The sequence below is a fragment of the Palaemon carinicauda genome, chromosome 41 (assembly GCF_036898095.1).
Source record: "Palaemon carinicauda isolate YSFRI2023 chromosome 41, ASM3689809v2, whole genome shotgun sequence".
Taxonomy (NCBI): domain Eukaryota; kingdom Metazoa; phylum Arthropoda; class Malacostraca; order Decapoda; family Palaemonidae; genus Palaemon; species Palaemon carinicauda.
Genome location: NC_090765.1, coordinates 44,443,938 through 44,462,493, shown reverse-complemented (window position 1 = coordinate 44,462,493; position 18,556 = coordinate 44,443,938). Strand labels below are relative to the sequence as shown.

Genomic DNA, 18,556 nt, shown 5'->3' with positions numbered 1-18,556 from the left:
TTCTCCCATTTGACAATCTTAAGAGAGACAAAGCAAAATAAACATTATAGCATTTAAAACATTCTTTAACTGGGTTATCTGTGAAGTATTAAAAATAAAAGTAAATGTTCACTGACAAATTACAATGTAAAAGCAGAATTAAATCATTATATATTTTCAAACGACTCTATTAAAAAAGTTATTTGAGAATAACTTACAATCACTGTTGAAATGCGCAAGCAAACTTGCAGGAGTGAAGTATTTTGATTCATTCAAGAACAACATTAATCTGTTTCTTGTTTCTTCTTTTTTCTTTTTTTCCTGAAACACAGAAATTAAAGGTTTACATTAGCATTGATAAAAACTACAGTACATAACTGAAAAGGAATTTGAAAACTACATTGCTAGTTTCTGCAGAAGGGAATAATTCAGTTAGTTTTACATAAGTATATTTCTTAGTAACACAAAGATAATAATACAATGAACACTTTAATATGTCATGTCATCTAGAAATATGAACAAGTCTAAGTGCAAAATTATGCTAATATAATATAACTTCATAATAAAGATCAGTGACTATGCTAAAAATGTATATAGTTTAATATGTAAGGTTAGATGGTTTAAGGTCAAACATTTGGAACCAGGAACATCCATTTAGGGGTTACATGAGGCTAAGAACCATAAAATGATAAAAATGAGTCTGCAGCCACACAGTTTTCAAACTGAGCATTAACTTATTACTCTAAACTATTCTAACAATAATTTCATCACAATCCATTGTGACCCAGATAATGTATTTACACTATAAAAGAAGTTTACAGAAAATAAAGTTTGGATTGTTAGAAGTATTTAGTGGGCTTTTAACTATAACATAATGAATATTAAGCCTAGACATGATGGATACTCCGAAACCAGATAGGTTAAGAGGTGTCCTTCATAAATAACTGAATTTGCATACCTAATGTAACATGTTTGAAGGTAAGCAGTCACTTCCAATGGGTAAGTAAACTTAGCATAGATATAAAATCATTGAAATGCACTTACAATTACCAAATCTAAATTAAAAAGTGAAGAGTATTAAAACATCCCTGTAAAGTATTTGGCATGACAATAATGAGCAGTGCAAGATTAATTACATTACTTTTTCTCTCTACAAAACTACCTTGTACTGGACTGATAGTTCATTTTGTATATATATATCTCTCACATTAGCAATGAACGCCATATAAGCACAACATGCTTTACCGCAACATGATTGAAAAACCATTCTAGTACTTACTTGTTCTATATTAACTGGATCGCTGGATGCATAAGGGGAAGTTATTATTCTGTGGTACTGCATTATGAGTTCATTATGAATAATTGGATTTGTGTCCTCCCATTCCCAAATAACATGCTCCTGATGAAAAATAAAATACATAACAAATTAGAATTTTGTTTGTATACAGTATGTATGTTAAGATATACCCAGGTTAGTGATATTTTCGATATACAAAGAATTTTATTCACAAGCTACATCTGTATAAATTCATCTTTCTATCTTACAATATCACTCCATTAATGCCAAAGATTTCCGTATCTACTTTGTGGTTTTTTTCAGCTATCACGGTGTGTGTGTGTAACACCCATGATAGCCAAAGGATTACTGTACTTAGCATTGTCAAATAAAATCCTTCCCTTAGTAATAAACCAAATAATAAATGCTTACAAGGTATTCCATGACTAGCTGTTGGTCATGCCTCCGAAGAATAGACAACACTCTCTGTCTTGGAAGGCTCTCGACTTCTCCAGAGCATGCTCTGTCTCCTATGAAAATTCTCAGAGCATCCTTAGGATGAGATTTCAAAACCCACTCTGAATATTCACCTATCAGATCTATATACTCAGGTCCTGTTGGAAGAAAAGAATATACTTTTCAAATAACTACAAAATTATCTTAAATAACTTACTTTCTATGTCATTCTACTGAGTAATTTACTTACAACATGTGTTCAAAAACACTTAATTAACACCTATTAACCCTTTTACCCCCAAAGGATGTACTGGTACGTTTCACAAAACCCATCACTTTACCCCCATGGACGTACCGGTACGTCCTTGCAAAAAAATGCTATAAAACTTTTTTTTTTATTCATATTTTTGATAATTTTTTGAAAAAATTCAGGCATTTTCCAAGAGAATGAGACCAACCTGACCTCTCTATGACAAAAATTAAGGCTGTTAGAGCAATTTTAAAAAAATTATACTGCAAAATTTGCTGGGAAAAAAATAACCCCTTGGGGGTTAAGGGTTGGAAATTTCCAAAGAGCCTGGGGGTAAAAGGGTTAAAAATCTTCTCTTACATGGTTTTTCATTTGGAATGAAGTACATCAAATATTTTAATATCTAATATGGATTACCATTTCTAGGATCTTTCTGCAAATTTCTTAGCGAATTTACTAAGATACAAACAAAAGCAGTAATTCAGTACAAGACATACCCAGATTCTGGAGATAACAAATAGTGTGGTCATGGCCATACAAGACTGACTCAGGGTTATCGGAATGTCTTTGCAAAAGTTGAAGAGCTCTTTTGTGATGGCCCCGGCTACGATAAAAATAAACAAGTTCACTAAATTTTTCATTTTTTCTTAGAAGGCGTTCCCCCTCTTGTAAGCTAACTCGCGTTTCAGGCATTCTCACGAGAGATTCGACCAACGTGTTGTTGTTTGTCTGTTAAATGAAAACAAAGGAATAAAACACTATTAGCAAAATATGCTTTACATTGAACTCTTATCTTCATCAAGTTTAAATATATAACATTAACAGTATTCACAAAATATATCTTGTTATAACAATGTCTTTGATGTCCACCTGGTTTTGACTGCAAAATATCAAAATCAACATGAAGATATGGAATGCCTAATCCTCTACACATATAGTGAAAATGTTTTTTAAAAAACTTTACTGAAAAGCTCATGATCTATCCTTTTATCACCATATTACCCCATATAAACAAATATACAATCTATATTTCAAACATGTTATTTTTATTAGTAAAATAAATTTTTGAATATACTTACCCGATAATCATGTAGCTGTCAACTCCGTTGCCCGACAGAATTCTATGGAGGGATACGCCAGCTATCACAATACTAGAAGGGGGTGTACTTACCAGCGCCACCTGTGGCCAGGTACTCAAGTACTTCTTGTTGACACCTCCTCAATTATTCCTCGGTCCACTGGTTCTCTATGGGGAGGAAGGGAGGGTCGATTAAATCATGATTATCGGGTAAGTATATTCAAAAATTTATTTTACTAATAAAAATAACATTTTTCAATATTAAACTTACCCGATAATCATGTAGCTAATTCACACCCAGGGGGGTGGGTGAAAACCAGTGTACAAGATTAAAGGATAGCTAAGTATCCCATATTTCATATAACAGTTATCTCAAATAACAATGAAATAATAAGTACCTGGTAAGGAAGTCGAATTGAACCGTTACTCTGCCTCTTTTTTAAGTTCGTCTTCCTTACTGAGCGCAGCGTTTCTCTTGGAGGCTGAATCAACCCAAAGGTGCCAAAGTATATGGGGTTGCAACCCCTACCAAAGGACCTCTACAAAACCTCTAACCCAGGCGCTTCTCAAGAATGAATAGACCACCCGCCAAATCAAAAGGATGCGGAAGGCTTCTTAGCCTACCGTAACAACCATAAAAACAACAATAAAAGCATTCAAGAGAAAGGTTAAAAAAGGTTATGGGATTAAGGGAATGTAGTGGCTGAGCCCTCACCTACTACTGCACTCGCTGCTACGAATGGTCCCAGGGTGTAGCAGTTCTCGTAAAGAGACTGGACATCTTTAAGATAAAATGATGCAAACACTGACTTGCTCCTCCAATAGGTTGCATCCATTATGCTCTGCAGAGAATGGTTTTTATTAAAGGCCATCGAAGTAGCTACGGCTCTTACTTCGTGGGTCCTTACCTTCAGCAATGCAAGGTCTTCCTCCTTTAAGTGAGAGTGGGCTTCTCTAATCAGAAGCCTTATATAATATGAAACCCCATTCTTGGACATGGGCCTCGAAGGTTTCTTGATGGCACACCATAAGGCTTCTGACTGTCCTCGAAGAGGTTTAGACCTCTTAAGATAAAATTTGAGAGCTCTGACAGGGCAAAGAACTCTAGTTCGTTACCTACCATGTTGGAGAGGCTAGGTATTTCAAACGATCTAGGCCAAGGACGTGAAGGAAGTTCGTTCTTTGCTAGGAATCCGAGCTGAAAAGAACATGTTGCAGATTCGGTCGTGAAACCAATGTTCTTGCTGAAGGCATGAACCTCACTGACTCTCTTAGCTGTTGCAAGGCAGACGAGAAAAAGAGTCTTGAGGGTAAGGTCCTTGAAGGAAGCTGACTGGAGAGGTTCGAACCTAGGTGACATCAGGAACCTTAAGACTACGTCTAGATTCCAGCCTGGAGTGGATAGACGACGCTCTTTAGAAGTCTCAAAAGACTTAAGAATGTCTTGAAGGTCTTTGTTGGAAGAAAGGTCCAAACCTCTGTGGCGGAGAACTGAAGCCAACATACTCCTATACCCTTTAATCGTAGGGGCTGAAAGGGATCTCTCATTCCTAAGATGTAGAAGGAAGTCAGCTATTTGGGTCACAGAGGTATTGGTAGAGGATATTGAATTGGCTCTACACCAGCTTCGGAAGACCTCCCACTTAGACTGGTAGACTCTACGAGTGGAAACCCTTCTCGCTCTGGCAATCGCACTGGCTGCCTTCTTCGAAAAGCCTCTAGCTCTAGCGAATCTTTCGACAGTCTGAAGGCAGTCAGCCGAAGAGCGTGGAGGTTTGGGTGCAACCTGTCTACGTGAGGTTGACGTAGAAGGTCCACTCTTAGAGGTAGAGTCCTGGGGATGTCGACTAGCCATTGAAGTACCTCTGTGAACCATTCTCTTGCAGGCCAAAGGGGAGCAACCAGCGTCAGCCGTGTCCCTTCGTGCGAGATGAATTTCTGCAGAACTTTGTTTATTATCTTGAACGGTGGGAATGCGTACAGGTCGAGATGGGACCAGTTCAGTAGAAAAGCATCCACATGAACTGCTGCAGGGTCTGGAACAGGGGAACAGTACAGCGGAAGTCTCTTGGTTATGGAGGTGGCAAACAGATCTATGGTAGGTTGACCCCACAAGGTCCAAAGTCTGTTGCACACACTCTTGTGGAGGGTCCATTCCGTGGGAATGACCTGATTCCTTCTGCTTAGGCGATCTGCTGAGACGTTCATATCGCCCTGAATGAACCTCGTGACCAGAGTGAGGTTTAGACCTCTTGACCAAATGAGGAGGTCCCTTGCGATCTCGCATAGGCTCCTCGAATGGGTCCCTCCTTGCTTGGAGATGTAAGCCAAGGCTGTGGTATTGTCTGAGTTCACCTCCACCACTTTGCCTAGCAGGAGGGACTTGAAGTTCAACAGGGCTAAATGAACTGCTAGTAGCTCCTTGCAGTTTATGTGGAGTAATCCCTGTTCTTCGTTCCACGTTCCCGAGCATTCCCGTCCGTTCAAGGTCGCACCCCAGCCCGAGTCCGATGCATCTGAGAAGAGATGAAGATTGGGGGTCTGAATAGCCAACGATAGACCCTCCCTGAGAAGGAGGTTGTGCTTCCACCACAGGAGAGTGGTCTTCATCTCTTGGTGATTGGGATAGAGACTGCTTCTAGAGTCGAACCCTTGTCCCAATGAGCTGCAAGATGGAATTGAAGAGGGCGGAGGTGGAGTCTCCCTAGCTCGACGAACAGGGCCAGTGATGAAAGGGTCCCTGTGAGACTCATCCACTGTCTCACCGAGCAACTGCTCCTCTTCAGCATGCTCATGATGCACTCTAGGGCTTGGCTTATCCTGGGGGCCGATGGAAAAGCCCGAAAATCCTGACTCCGAATCTCCATTCCCAGGTACACAATGGATTGGGAGGGAATGAGTTGAGACTTTTCTATGTTGACTAATAGACCCAGTTCTCTGATTAAGTCTAAAGTCCAATTGAGATTCTCCAGACAGCGACGACTCGTGGAGGCTCTCAACAGCCAGTCGTCTAAGTAGAGGGAGGCTCTGATGTCCGATAAGTGTAGGAATTTTGCTATATTCCTCATCAGATGAGTAAAGACCATAGGAGCTGTGCTTAGGCCAAAACACAGGGCTTGGAATTGGTAGACAACCTTTCCGAAAACGAATCTCAGGAAAGGTTGGGAGTCTGGATGAATAGGAACGTGAAAGTAGGCATCTTTCAAGTCCAACGAGACCATCCAGTCCTCCTGCCTGACCGCTGCTAAGACCGACTTCGTCGTCTCCATCGTGAACGTCTGCTTGGTGACATACGCGTTGAGCGCGCTGACGTCCAGCACCGGTCTCCAACCCCCTGTCTTCTTGGCCACAAGAAAGAGACGGTTGTAGAAGCCCGGGGATTGATGGTCCCGGACTATAACCACTGCCTTCTTCTGCACAAGAAGCGACACCTCCTGGTGCAATGCTAGCCTCTTGTCCTCTTCTTTGTAGTTGGGAGAGAGGTTGATGGGCGATGTGGTCAGAGGTGGTTTGAGGCAGAATGGAATCCTGTAACCGTTCCTCAGCCAACTGACAGACTGGGCGTCTGCACCTCTCTTCTCCCAGGCTCGCCAGAAGATCTTGAGTCTGGCTCCTACTGCTGTCTGGAGATGCGGAGAGTCAGTTTTTTCCCTTAGATGTCCTGGAGCCTTTCCTGGACTTGCTCCTGTAAGAGTCTGGACGGGAGCTTCCTCGGCTGGGGGCTCTACCACGAAAGGGCGGTATGAACCTCGTAGCAGGGGTATCAACCACTGGGGAGCGATAAGTCTTGGGGACTGAGGTAGCAACCTTAGACTTACGAGCCGATGAGGCTACAAGATCGTGAGTGTCCTTTTGTATCAGGGCAGCAGACAAGTCCTTAACCAGCTCTTCGGGGAAGAGGAACTTCGAGAGCGGAGCAAAAAGAAGTTGTGACCTTTGGCAAGGTGTAATGCTGGAGGAAAGGAAGGTACACAGCTGTTCCCTTTTCTTCAAAACCCCTGATACAAACAACGACGCAAGCTCACCAGATCCATCCCTAATGGCCTTATCCATGCAGGACATTAATAGCATGGCAGAATCCTTGTCCGCAGGAGAGGTCTTCTTGCTGAGGGCCCCCAGGCACCAGTCAAGAAAGTTGAACATCTCAAATGCTCTAAACAGTCCTTTCAGTAAGTGATCCAGGTCTGAGAAGGTCCAGCAAACCTTAGAACGCCTCATTGCAGTTCTCCGAGGCGAGTCTACCAGACTTGAGAAGTCAGCCTGGGCAGAGGCAGGTACTCCCAAGCCTGGTGCTTCTCCTGTGGCATACCAAACGCTCGCTTTCGAGGTGAGCTTAGTCGGCGGGAACATGAAAGAAGTTTTGCCAAGGTGTTGCTTAGTCTGCAGCCACTCCCCTAAGATCCTTAATGCTCTCTTAGAGGACCTTGCTAGGACTAGCTTAGTATAGGAGGACTTAGCTTGTTGTACGCCCAGCGAAAACTCAGATGGTGGAGAGCGGGGAATAGCAGAGACAAAGTGGTCTGGGTAAACCTCCCTAAGCAGAGCCAAGACCTTACGAAAGTCAATAGACTGTGGAGAAGGCTTGGATTCATCCACGTCTGACGAGGGATCCAGGTGTGCCTCCTCATCATCAGACGCCTCATCATCAGAGTGTAGCGAAGATATTGGACAAGAATGCTGAACAGCAGAGTCCGAACGAGTAGGAACAATATTAGTGGTTTCCTCTTCAAGTAACTGTTGAGGGAGAACCTGAGGCTCAGACTGCAAAGGCTGAATAACAGACAAAGCAGAAGGAAGGCGCATGGGTGGACGAGGCTGACTCCTATCATGAGAGGTTGAACCCAAGGGTTGCGCTTGCTGAGCGGTTGGTGGAAGCGGAGTAGCAAGTTCCTATTCCTGTGGTGTGAGCGGAGCGTGATGAGGTTGAGGCTGCGCAGAACAAGGTAAATGTCTCGCAAGCTGAGGCTCCTGAGGCGCAAGGCCAAGGTGTAGTGGAGCTTGCCTTGTGGATGGTTGAGCTCGCTGCAGCGAGAGCTGAGGAGACTGACTCATGCACGGGAGAGGTTGTTGTACCTCAGCCGAGAGTAGCACCACTGGTGGAGCAGCAAGAGGAGGCGGAGGAAGAGAGGTATAATCCTCCTGATCCCATAGCAAAGGTTGCCTTAAAGAAGGCGGAGGCTGAACACCACTGGGAACAGCAAACTCAGACTGTGGCTCAACATCGTACGCCTGGCAGGTGGTACTGCGATCAGGCGGAGCAAGCGCAGGCGGAGCGAGCGTAGGCGGAGCGAACGCAGGCGGAGGGAGTGTAGGCGGAGGCGGAGGCGCAACACTCTCAGCCCGACACTCACGCATCAAGTCCGAAAGCTGTGCTTGCATGGACTGTAGTAGAGTCCACTTAGGGTCGGCAGAAACTACAGTAGGCTGAGGTAAAGCCTTAACAGTCGAGCTCTGTTGTGGCAGAACCTTACTCCTCTTGGGCGGAGTGCAGTCGACAGATGACTGCGGCGAGTCAGAGCTGAGCCAATGACTGCAACCTGGCTGAGCACTCGCGGACTGGACTCTGCGTTTAAGTGGTCTCGAGACCTGAGACCAACGTTTCTTCCCTGACAGATGATCAGCGGACGAGATAAAGACGGGCTCAATCGTCTGCAGGTGGGAGTGACGGTCTTTGGAAGACACGCCCGCAACCACCGAGGATACTTCTGTGCGCCTGACAAGGCCTGCCGAACCCTTATGCCCTTCGACATTGCTTCTCCCCTGGGCTTGGGAGCTTGCAAGAGGTCCCGGACTGGGAGGACGACTGGCTCGCACAGAAGTATCCTCACGCACCACACTGGCACTGACACTAGCACTTGGCACTGCACTGACACTAGCACTCGTCACAGCACTGGCACTAATTCCACCCACTGCACTCTTGACCTTAAGTTCCTTAACTTCGGCCATCAGAGACTTATGGTCACTTACCACTGACTCTACTTTATCGCCTAAGGCCTGAATAGCACGCAAAACAACAGACATATCAGGCGGAGGGCAAACAGTAGGTTCGGGGGTAGCCACTACAGGGGTAGGAAAAGGTAGGGGATCATGAGGTGAGGAAAACAGTGAAGAGTGAGAAGAACTCCTCCTAACTCTACCTCTCTCTAACTTAGTTGAATATTTTAAAAGACGGACAAATTCCAGTTCCGAAAGTCCGGCGCATTCCTCACATCGATTTTCTAACTGACAGGGTCTGTCCCTACAGTCAGAACAAGCGGTGTGAGGATCTACCGAGGCCTTCGGAATACGCCTATTGCAAGACCTACATCGTCTATGGGAGGGGGCTTGCGAAATGTCAGACATCTTGAATCCAAAGAGTTAGCCAAAGGGGTTTCCAAAATCAAGCAAAAGATCGTTAACCGTATATCAGGACTATATAAAAGCTATCTAGCTAATATAAGAAGGTTTCCAGTAAAGCGACAGCCGAAATCTGAGAGAATACTTCACCAATTAGCCGTGAACAAACTCGAAGATCATAAGCATATCCCAGAACGTCTTGCCGGAAGCACGACAGAGGAATAATTGAGGAGGTGTCAACAAGAAGTACTTGAGTACCTGGCCACAGGTGGCGCTGGTAAGTACACCCCCTTCTAGTATTGTGATAGCTGGCGTATCCCTCCATAGAATTCTGTCGGGCAACGGAGTTGACAGCTACATGATTATCGGGTAAGTTTAATATTGAAAAATATAAATTACTAAAGTATGAAAGCTGAAGATTATAACATCTGATCTTATATTCTGCTGGGAAATTAACAATTAACTTACCTCAATATAACATCTAAGCAAAGTTGTATCAATGACTTGGATTTTCTCTTTTAAAGAAGTAGCTGCTTTACCACTTCCACTACTAGAACTAACGTGAGTAATATTACAATCACTCCCTTCATCCACGTCAATCATGCGATTGATGTAGCGACGTTTCATCTGAAATTTTGGAAAGGAATCAGTTCCCAATTGAAAGGTAAATTAAGGAATAAATTTGTAACTGAAAAAAAGCTTGAAATTCTAAAAATAAACATAATTCACCAACAAATTACCTTTTAGTGTTACAGTCATTTCCATCAAACATTGAACAGTACTGCAAACTACTAATTCTACAGAAGTTTCAAAAGGCGAAGAATTAGTTCTGTACATTACCATTTTCACTATAATTTTTATTGCTGTAGAAGGATAGCTTTTTCAACAATACTGCTTATTAAATGAATAGCATTTTTTTCTGTTTGTCTATTAATTATATTTCAGTAAAGAAATAAGTATGGGCTGTACAATATTCATTAGTAAGTTCTTTACAAAGACAGCAAACATCTTAAGAGCATTTATTTTTAATTACGACAGAATTTAAGGGCATTCAAAATATAGGCCATGAACATTTCACCTTATCGGAATAGAAGACGATAACAATGAATATATCATGAAAGAATAAATGTATGGGTTAGATTTATGTGAGGTCTACAAGAGACATGGTGTTGCCTAATAAACATAGGCTGATAAACTAGCATGATTGCAGAACTAACCCAATTACTAGATGCAACATTTGCTGGTATTGCAGCCATCTGTACTAACTCTCATAGAAGGGTATAGTACAATAGTACCATCAGTGAACCTTATACAGTGCGCTATGGTATAAGCATTACTAAAATGTCTATGTAGAGTCCCTTACTGCTGAATTTTAGACTTCCACCTCCATTCCCCCCTTCCTTTCTTCCATGTTGCCTTGTTAAAAAGTCATTTGATGGCCTAAAAATCATTAAAGTAATACCATATAAACTTGCGTAACTTGCAATCTCGCATATTGTGCGACTGCAAAATTTTCATACACAAAAACAGATTTTATCATGTATCTTGTATATCATGCAAGTTCCTTTTATGAGACCAAATTATAATAAACTAACCTCTCTTTCTCCACCTTTATATCCAAACTTCTAGTTCAATAAGTTAAAAAGCAAAAGAAAATGATAAAAGCATTGCTAGTAACACATACGACTATAAACAACCAAACTAAAAACATGTTTTGATATGAACAGTTGATTTAAATAACATCAGCCGTTTTACTTTCATCTCAACTTTCGTACAGTAGCAAACAATTACTGTAGTTGTTATAAATAAAGTTATGTGAAGTAGATATATTATTAAATTACTGAATACAGTACCTCTTTTTGGTTTATGGAGAGGTAAAACAAATTCCACAAAAAATTACTAGAGAATAGGAAAGAAAACGTCAATAATTTCCTAAGCTTAGTAATTAAGCACCACAAAGCTAATAACTATAAAAAAAATATTTGTTCATTGGCAACAGGGATAAAGCATTTCTAAACTTTGATAAAACTTTAGAATTGACTGAGTAAAATATGAAAAAAGTAATTTTACTAAATACATACCTTCATATGATAAATTGAAAATGATACTTCAAATAAAATTTCTCTCTTTTAGTAAGAAAAAGAAAAATCCTTCGGTAGTTGCCTTAATCAACTCATTTGGAAAGTGTAGCAGTAGCTTACAAGAGCAAACAATGGAAAAGACATGTATTCTCTGTTTTCACTTCACAGTACGATACTATGAGATTAATGCCTCACATAGAGAATGTTTTAACTGGCTAAAATGAATGGCATGATTATGCAAATTAAAATAGCCCTTACATTATCAGGAATAAAGGCTAGAATCACAATTTCTAACTAAGTGGACTGAGGAGAGAAGTATGTCTGGCTAAAATCAAGGGGAGGATCTATTTTTAGTACAATATTCCTTAGGTGTGATATACGACAATGTTTTATAATCTTTGGGAGAATAAACTAAGGATTTTTACTTCCATATGGTTTATATTTGAAAATGACATCATTATTATGTCATGAAACCTTGTGCTTGGCATGTTTTAACCTGCAATGTATGTCATCGTATTGAAGGGGTTTAAGAACAATGGGAGCAGTACTAGAACACAAGATTTAGGACCCATCAGTGTTCAAATTCAACTTGGGTATTTGTTGTTAGTTTAAAACAATCAGTAGTCATACGTGAGTAATGTTGAAAAGCAAATTACACTAAACCAAGGGTGTGCTAAAAAAAAAAAAAATAATAATAAAACAATTCACAAGAGAATTTAGATTATTCTAAATTTTGTGGGTTTTCTCCAGTAACTTCCTGCTTTCACTTGCCTCTCTATACATTAAATTGTAGCAACAATCCGGGGAGGGGGAGGGGGAGGGGGTAATGTGTAGAGAATATTTTTATCATTTTTAGATTTAAAGGTACTGTATTCGGGTTGGCACTTGCAGCTAATAGCATTTTCTACTTGAAGATAGGATTTTGGAAATAAATAAACATACAGTACTTGAGACAAACAGCTACCACAGAGGACATACCTGTATAAGAGAAAAACATGATCCTAACTGGACTCTGTTATCTCCATCACTCAAATACCCTGCTGATTAGCCTTCACTAATAGATTTCCTCACTCACACTACTCAATAACATGCCTGGTCATCTAATCTACATCAGCTCAAGAGGGTATCATATATTACAACAGTTATTCTGATAACAGAAACTGTCCCTTGTCCGGCCAAATCTAGTAATGTAATGTAAATCTTGTACTAAGAGATTTTACAATATTTTAATTCCAGGATAACCTATTTTTTAATGGTCTTCCTAATCGGGTAGTTGAATATGTAGAATGTTTTCATGTTGAACAGGCTGACATAACTTTTTATGGCTTATACATGAAATATCTGTTTTGATGTTGTCACTGTTTTTAAGATATTTTTTTTTAATTGTTCATTATTTCTCATATCATTTATTTATTTCCTTTCCTCACTGGGCTATTTTTCCCTGTTGGAGCCCTTTAGCTTATAGCATCTTTCTTTTCCAACTAGGGTTATAGCTTAGCTAGTAATAATAATAATACTGCAAAACATCCCACATCAATATAGTAGTAAATAATTTTACTTAATATTGATCTAATCCCTAATCCTAACTCTCAATTGATATATCTATCCATACATACTGTATATTTATATACACATATTTTACATTACAAATATATATAAATATATATATATATATATATATATATATATATATATATATATATATATATATATATATATATATATACTGTATATATATATATATATATATATATATATATATATATATATATATATATATATATATATATATATATATATATATTTGGGCTTGAGCCCTGTCGTCCTGTTGGAAGTTCCTCATTGGCAGCTTCTACTTGGGATATTTCTGCGAGTGATATACCAGAGAGATTTTACCTTAGAAGTATCAACAGAGTTCTGACCGCTGGAGCGAATATCCCAAGAGATATCATGTATAAATCAAGGACATGTTAATAATAAGCCATGGCTATCTTTTTCCGAATAGAGTTAACCTTGTCTCGAGGGATAAGTTAGAGGTAAGGATACGTGGGCAAGTGAGCCGTTACAACTCCAAATCTCAATGTGCTACAACTAACACGTTTCCTGTTGAACCATTCCCTCTTCGCAGCGTCATCTTTAACGATCACTTGGGGGAGTTTCTGCCTGTTTTTCTTAGCTTTTTGAGCAATTTTCGATCATGGATGCTTCGGCTTCTTCCTCATCAACTAAGTTGAGTACCCCCCTTTTTGTGTGTTGGAGAATTTCGCGTCTCCATCCCGTGTATTTTTATTGTTTTAAGGCCGGCATGCAGTCGGCGCCATTCCACCATGTTATCAAATTGCTCAGAAATGCTTAGTTATTTAGTCATATTATTGCAGAAATATGTTTTACATTATTCTTTTAGTGTGGTATGATTATGGGTATCCCACCTCCCTTTTTTGGAGTTTTTTGCATGCTTTTTATCAACATTGACTTAGGCTAGCTCACTACCCTAGCCAGCAGCCAGGCTGATAAATTTTCACTTGTGCACCATCCCCTTCTATCACCTAACCTTTCTGGTTTGGTGAGACTGTCATCCTCCCATGCTGTCGACTTGTCACGGCGGGGAGCTGCAGTCTTGAAGGTCCCTCTGGGAGTTTGATAGTGTTTTCAGTTGTCCTAAGGTGACTGTTTTCACTTTCCACTGTGCACAGGTCTTGGGAACTTATTCCCTGTGTCTACTTATGTTTACCCATTGGAACACTTTACCCCCTGTTCTAATGCTGACAGGTAGACTCCCTGGTGTCATCTTAACCATTCTTAGGCTTCCCTCTTAGTCTTTGGTAGGCTATGCCTGGTTGTGAGGACTTATCCTCTGTGCTCTATCACTGCAGACCCCTAGGAACACTATTCCTATTCTAATGTTGCGGTTGAGCCTTCCTGTCACCAATTTCTGAGTCTCCCATCACCATCCCCTTCTCCCTTACCCTTGTGCCTGTTAGTGTGCCTACTTGCTGTGGGGCATCTGTTGCTGGTCTAGGCAGTATGATGAGCTCTTAAGACTGCTCTGCACCATTTCTCTCCCTGCATAATGAGACCTCTAGGATTACCATTTTGGGAACACTATCAGCACCAAGTGTGCCTACCACATGAATGATATTCTCAAGAAACTACCCAGAACCGAGACGAGTTATGCTTCGAGTTCATAGTTTTCCTTATCAGAAAGTGAGAACAGCACTCCAAAAGGGGCAACTGCTTACTGTCACTCATTCAAAAAGGTACAGAACACATGGAGTTTTGAAGGTTTGTATCCTAATAGGAACAAAATTCCCTCTATCACAGGCTTACCTTTTGATACTTCCGTTTACAAGAAAAAAAAAAAAAACACACAAAAACATCTAATATACAAGGCAACAGTCATGAGAGCAGTCCAATGGTCCATCTGTACCCATTGATGCCAAAGACAAAAGGGGCTATATTTTGACAGGCAGGTGAGTGGGGCTTAAGTCAAGTTGGAGAGGTCGATTCGCTAGGGGGTCATCAACAAAGATTATATGAAGTTCTTTGTACTGATATACAGGTGGTGATGTTCCCCACATGGTGCCACCTAACAGATTGACTGGGCATTACACGAGTTAAAGGTAGAGAGAGAGAAGTAATAATTTTTTCTGGTTTTGTTTCAAGGTCAGGAAGCCAGTGGCTTCGATGATGTTAGCATAATGACTACAAGGAAAGGTTCTCTGAAATGATATGAAATGGCCTAGCCTTCTTTATTCATGAAAACTTTTAAATAACCCAGTGATTCTCGCTATAATTAGCACACAAAGCACTTGAGAAAGTTTGATAAAATTCAGCCTTGTGGAGAGCAGTTTATGATGCCTTACGTAATCTAAAAGTGAAATCCTATTCTAAGCTATTACTTATACTGTCAAGTTAAATTCATCATTGATTTTATATTTACTTTGTAGGTGTCCCAAGGAACATGAACTTTTTACACTGGCAGCCACCAATGACTAAGCTCTTCTTCAGTATAAGCATGATTCCATAAGCATGTAAATATAATGAAGATGAACTGTAATTGGTTCAGTAAATAAGACAGTCCCCAATTTCCTCAGCTCTAAGACCAGACATGAACAGTACCCTATGCCACATTTCTATCATCTTACTCAATATGATTCTTAGTGAATAAGGAAAACCTAATGGTAGAAAAAAAAAAAAAGTCCAGCACAATCAAACCATGAAAAAATAATATCATAAAAGAATTCTAGAAAATGAAAAAAAAAAGGAAAAATAAGAAAAACAGTTGAGTATGAGCAAAGAAAGACAAATATTTTACAAAATCTTAATGATTGAATGTTTTAAAAAAGAGGATAATACCTCAATTGAGATATTTCTTATCCCAAGGAAGAGCAATACAATTTTTGGTTAAGTAATAGGCTGATATATGAGTAAATATTGATAACTATGTTTATCTCATCTTAAAGGCTGAAATAGAAGGAAGGCAAATTTAAATTAATGTTAATCTGATTTTGAAGTGTATTCCTATTGTAAATCATTCCCCACATTGCTTTATTATAATAGTTAAATTTTTTATGTTTATAGTTCAATCATTTAAAATTTAACTAATTAAACATATGAATTTATACTTCACATGTAGACATCAGTAACTGGATCAAGTTAGAATAGGACGAGGTATATCCAAGTATATATCTCTCGATGTTATATAAAAGAAATCTCCAATTTATTCAAAGCTCTATGATTTTGTTCCTAGTATTATCGGTCTTACGATGTTATTCTAAAGTGAACAATTAGAAATAGTAAATGCTAACAGATAAAATAGTAAATAAAGTAATTACAGTTCATTTAAATAATACTCAAGTTTCTAACCTCCAGCAGGAAATGAATAAGCTCCTGAATAGCACTTTCTGTCTCGGATGAACTCAGGGAAGGTACTCGACCTGGGAGATTTATCTGGAAGCGAAATTCCTCCGGTACCATTTTTGGAAACAATCCTATGACAAATGCCAGTTCTGCAAAAATTAGGCAGCATATAGTCATAATATAAAAGTATTTATTTCAGACATTTCCATATTCCAATTAAATACAGTGAAATACTAATTAAATCTACTTTCCCTTAAAATTATTTAATAAAAGATACAGGTCTTATTTGAATACAAACTTCTGGTACAAAAATTCAAGATGATCAAAGTACCTGAAATTTCTTTTAAAGACTTTTTACTATATAATTGACATACTGAAACTTTTACTCTAATCCAAAATAGCTGAAAACAAAACTTTGTTAAAAAGATGTTGTGACTCCATTTAATGTTGGTGTATGCATGTTTCTTTCATTTTGAGTTTCCTTTATTCATTTGGTCACTGCTCAGTTAAATATCAGTCGATCTGTTTAGTTACATTTTACATTGCTGGGCACAGATAATTTCCACCAGTAATCTATACCAATTTCCCAAGAGTTGGTCAAGCTCCAACTTCCTTTTGTAAAACCATACCATACATATAATGTAACATTAAAAAATCAAAATACACAAAAGATGCACATATAAAGGTTTGGCTTCATTACCAGGACAAGCATCCAAAGCACTGGAGAAAAGCAAAACCTATTATTATTATTAAATGCTAAGCTACAACCCTAGTTGGAAAAGCAGAATGCTATAAGCCCAGGGGCCTCAACAGGGAAAATAGCCCAGTGAGGAAAGGAAACAAGGAAAAGTAAAATATTTTAAGAATAAATATTTCCTATATAAACTATAAAAACTTTAACCAAACAAGAGGAAGAGAAAATAGATAAAAAAAAGTGTGCCTGAGTGTACCCTCAAGCAAGAGAACTCTAACCCAAGACAGTGGAAGACCTGGTACAGAGGCTATGGCACTACCCAAGACAAGAGAACAATGGTTTGATTTTGGAGTGTCCTTCTCCTAGAGGAGCTGCTTACCATAGCTAAAGAGTCTCTTCTACCTTTACCAAGAGGAAAGTAGCCAGTGAACGATTACATTGCAATAGTTAACCCCTTGGGTGAAGAAGAATTGTTTGGTAATCTCAGTGTTGTCAGGTGTATGAAGACAGAGGAGAATCTGTAAAGAATAGGCCAGACTATTTGGTGTGTGTCTAGGCAAAGGGAAAGAACCGTAACCAGAGAGAAGGATCCAATGTAGTACTGTCTGGCCAGTCAAATGACCCCATAACTCTCTAGTGGTAGTATCTCAACGGGCACCAGGTGACCTGGCCAACCTACTACTTACTGAACCAGAATGTTGTTTTGACAACATAATAAGCAAACTTTTGGAGTAGTTTAAGGAGTGTTTCTCAGTCCCATGTTATTTTGGGGTTACTTCAAACTATCTGTTTTTGTTTTCTCAATAATTTTTTTCCAATTTAAAAGCTATTTGAAAGATAATTCTGTGCAAATAAGTTGTATATACATGTGAAATTCTCTTAGCACTTGGATTTTTTCCATGCTTTCTTTGACCTTCCTACAAGTCTCCATCTTGCTACTTCCATAACTACAGCTTTCTTTGTCAACCTTTTCTCATCCCTTTTTGGTCTTGTCCAAAACATTTCCATCTTTTATGTCTTTGCCTTTTTTCCAGACTTTGGCCACTGCATCTCTTTGCCAGCTTTTCATTCAAAATAACAACTCCCTACCATACTGCAATCATGACTAACATTCTAAGCTCAAACTATTTCAAAATGTACATTTTCTTTTTCAGTGAGCTGGTCTCTGCTGCATAAGTAGTAGAGGTCTTACACACCCATCAAAAATTCTTATTCCCTCTCTACTAATGGAACATTTTGATTTATTGGTTACCTAGGTGTCTCCATTTCATCCTTACTGAAGCAACTCCCCTTATTACTGCTCTACCATCTTCTGCTCCACAATCCAGGGTATTTCCAAGGGAAAAGAAATGCCAATCCTCTTCTAAGACCTATCAATCATCATCAATAACCCAATAACAAAAGTTTCACAAACTCTATTTTTCTTTCACTAAAGACAGATATATCTGGGATTTAGGGCAACAAACATGAAATGGCCTGTTATAAGTTATGGTTTTGGATAAAAAAAATTCTTTCCTCATATATCATCATCTGGTCTACTTTGGCA

The 18,556-nt window shown here is 39.4% G+C and overlaps 1 protein-coding gene across 4 annotated transcripts in view; it reads right to left on the bottom strand.

Annotated features, from left to right (window-relative positions):
• Positions 1-18,556, bottom strand: part of LOC137632568 (vam6/Vps39-like protein) — a 91,670-nt gene that overhangs the window by 33,674 nt on the left and 39,440 nt on the right. For all 4 annotated transcript variants that reach the window (XM_068364581.1, XM_068364582.1, XM_068364583.1 and 1 more), the window contains exons 9-14: positions 16,323-16,465; positions 9,844-10,002; positions 2,459-2,690; positions 1,688-1,869; positions 1,259-1,378; positions 198-300 (exon numbers count right to left, since the gene is read on the bottom strand). In XM_068364581.1, the coding sequence (XP_068220682.1) occupies positions 198-300; positions 1,259-1,378; positions 1,688-1,869; positions 2,459-2,690; positions 9,844-10,002; positions 16,323-16,465 (939 nt within the window). The remainder of the gene's footprint in view (positions 1-197; positions 301-1,258; positions 1,379-1,687; positions 1,870-2,458; positions 2,691-9,843; positions 10,003-16,322; positions 16,466-18,556) is intronic.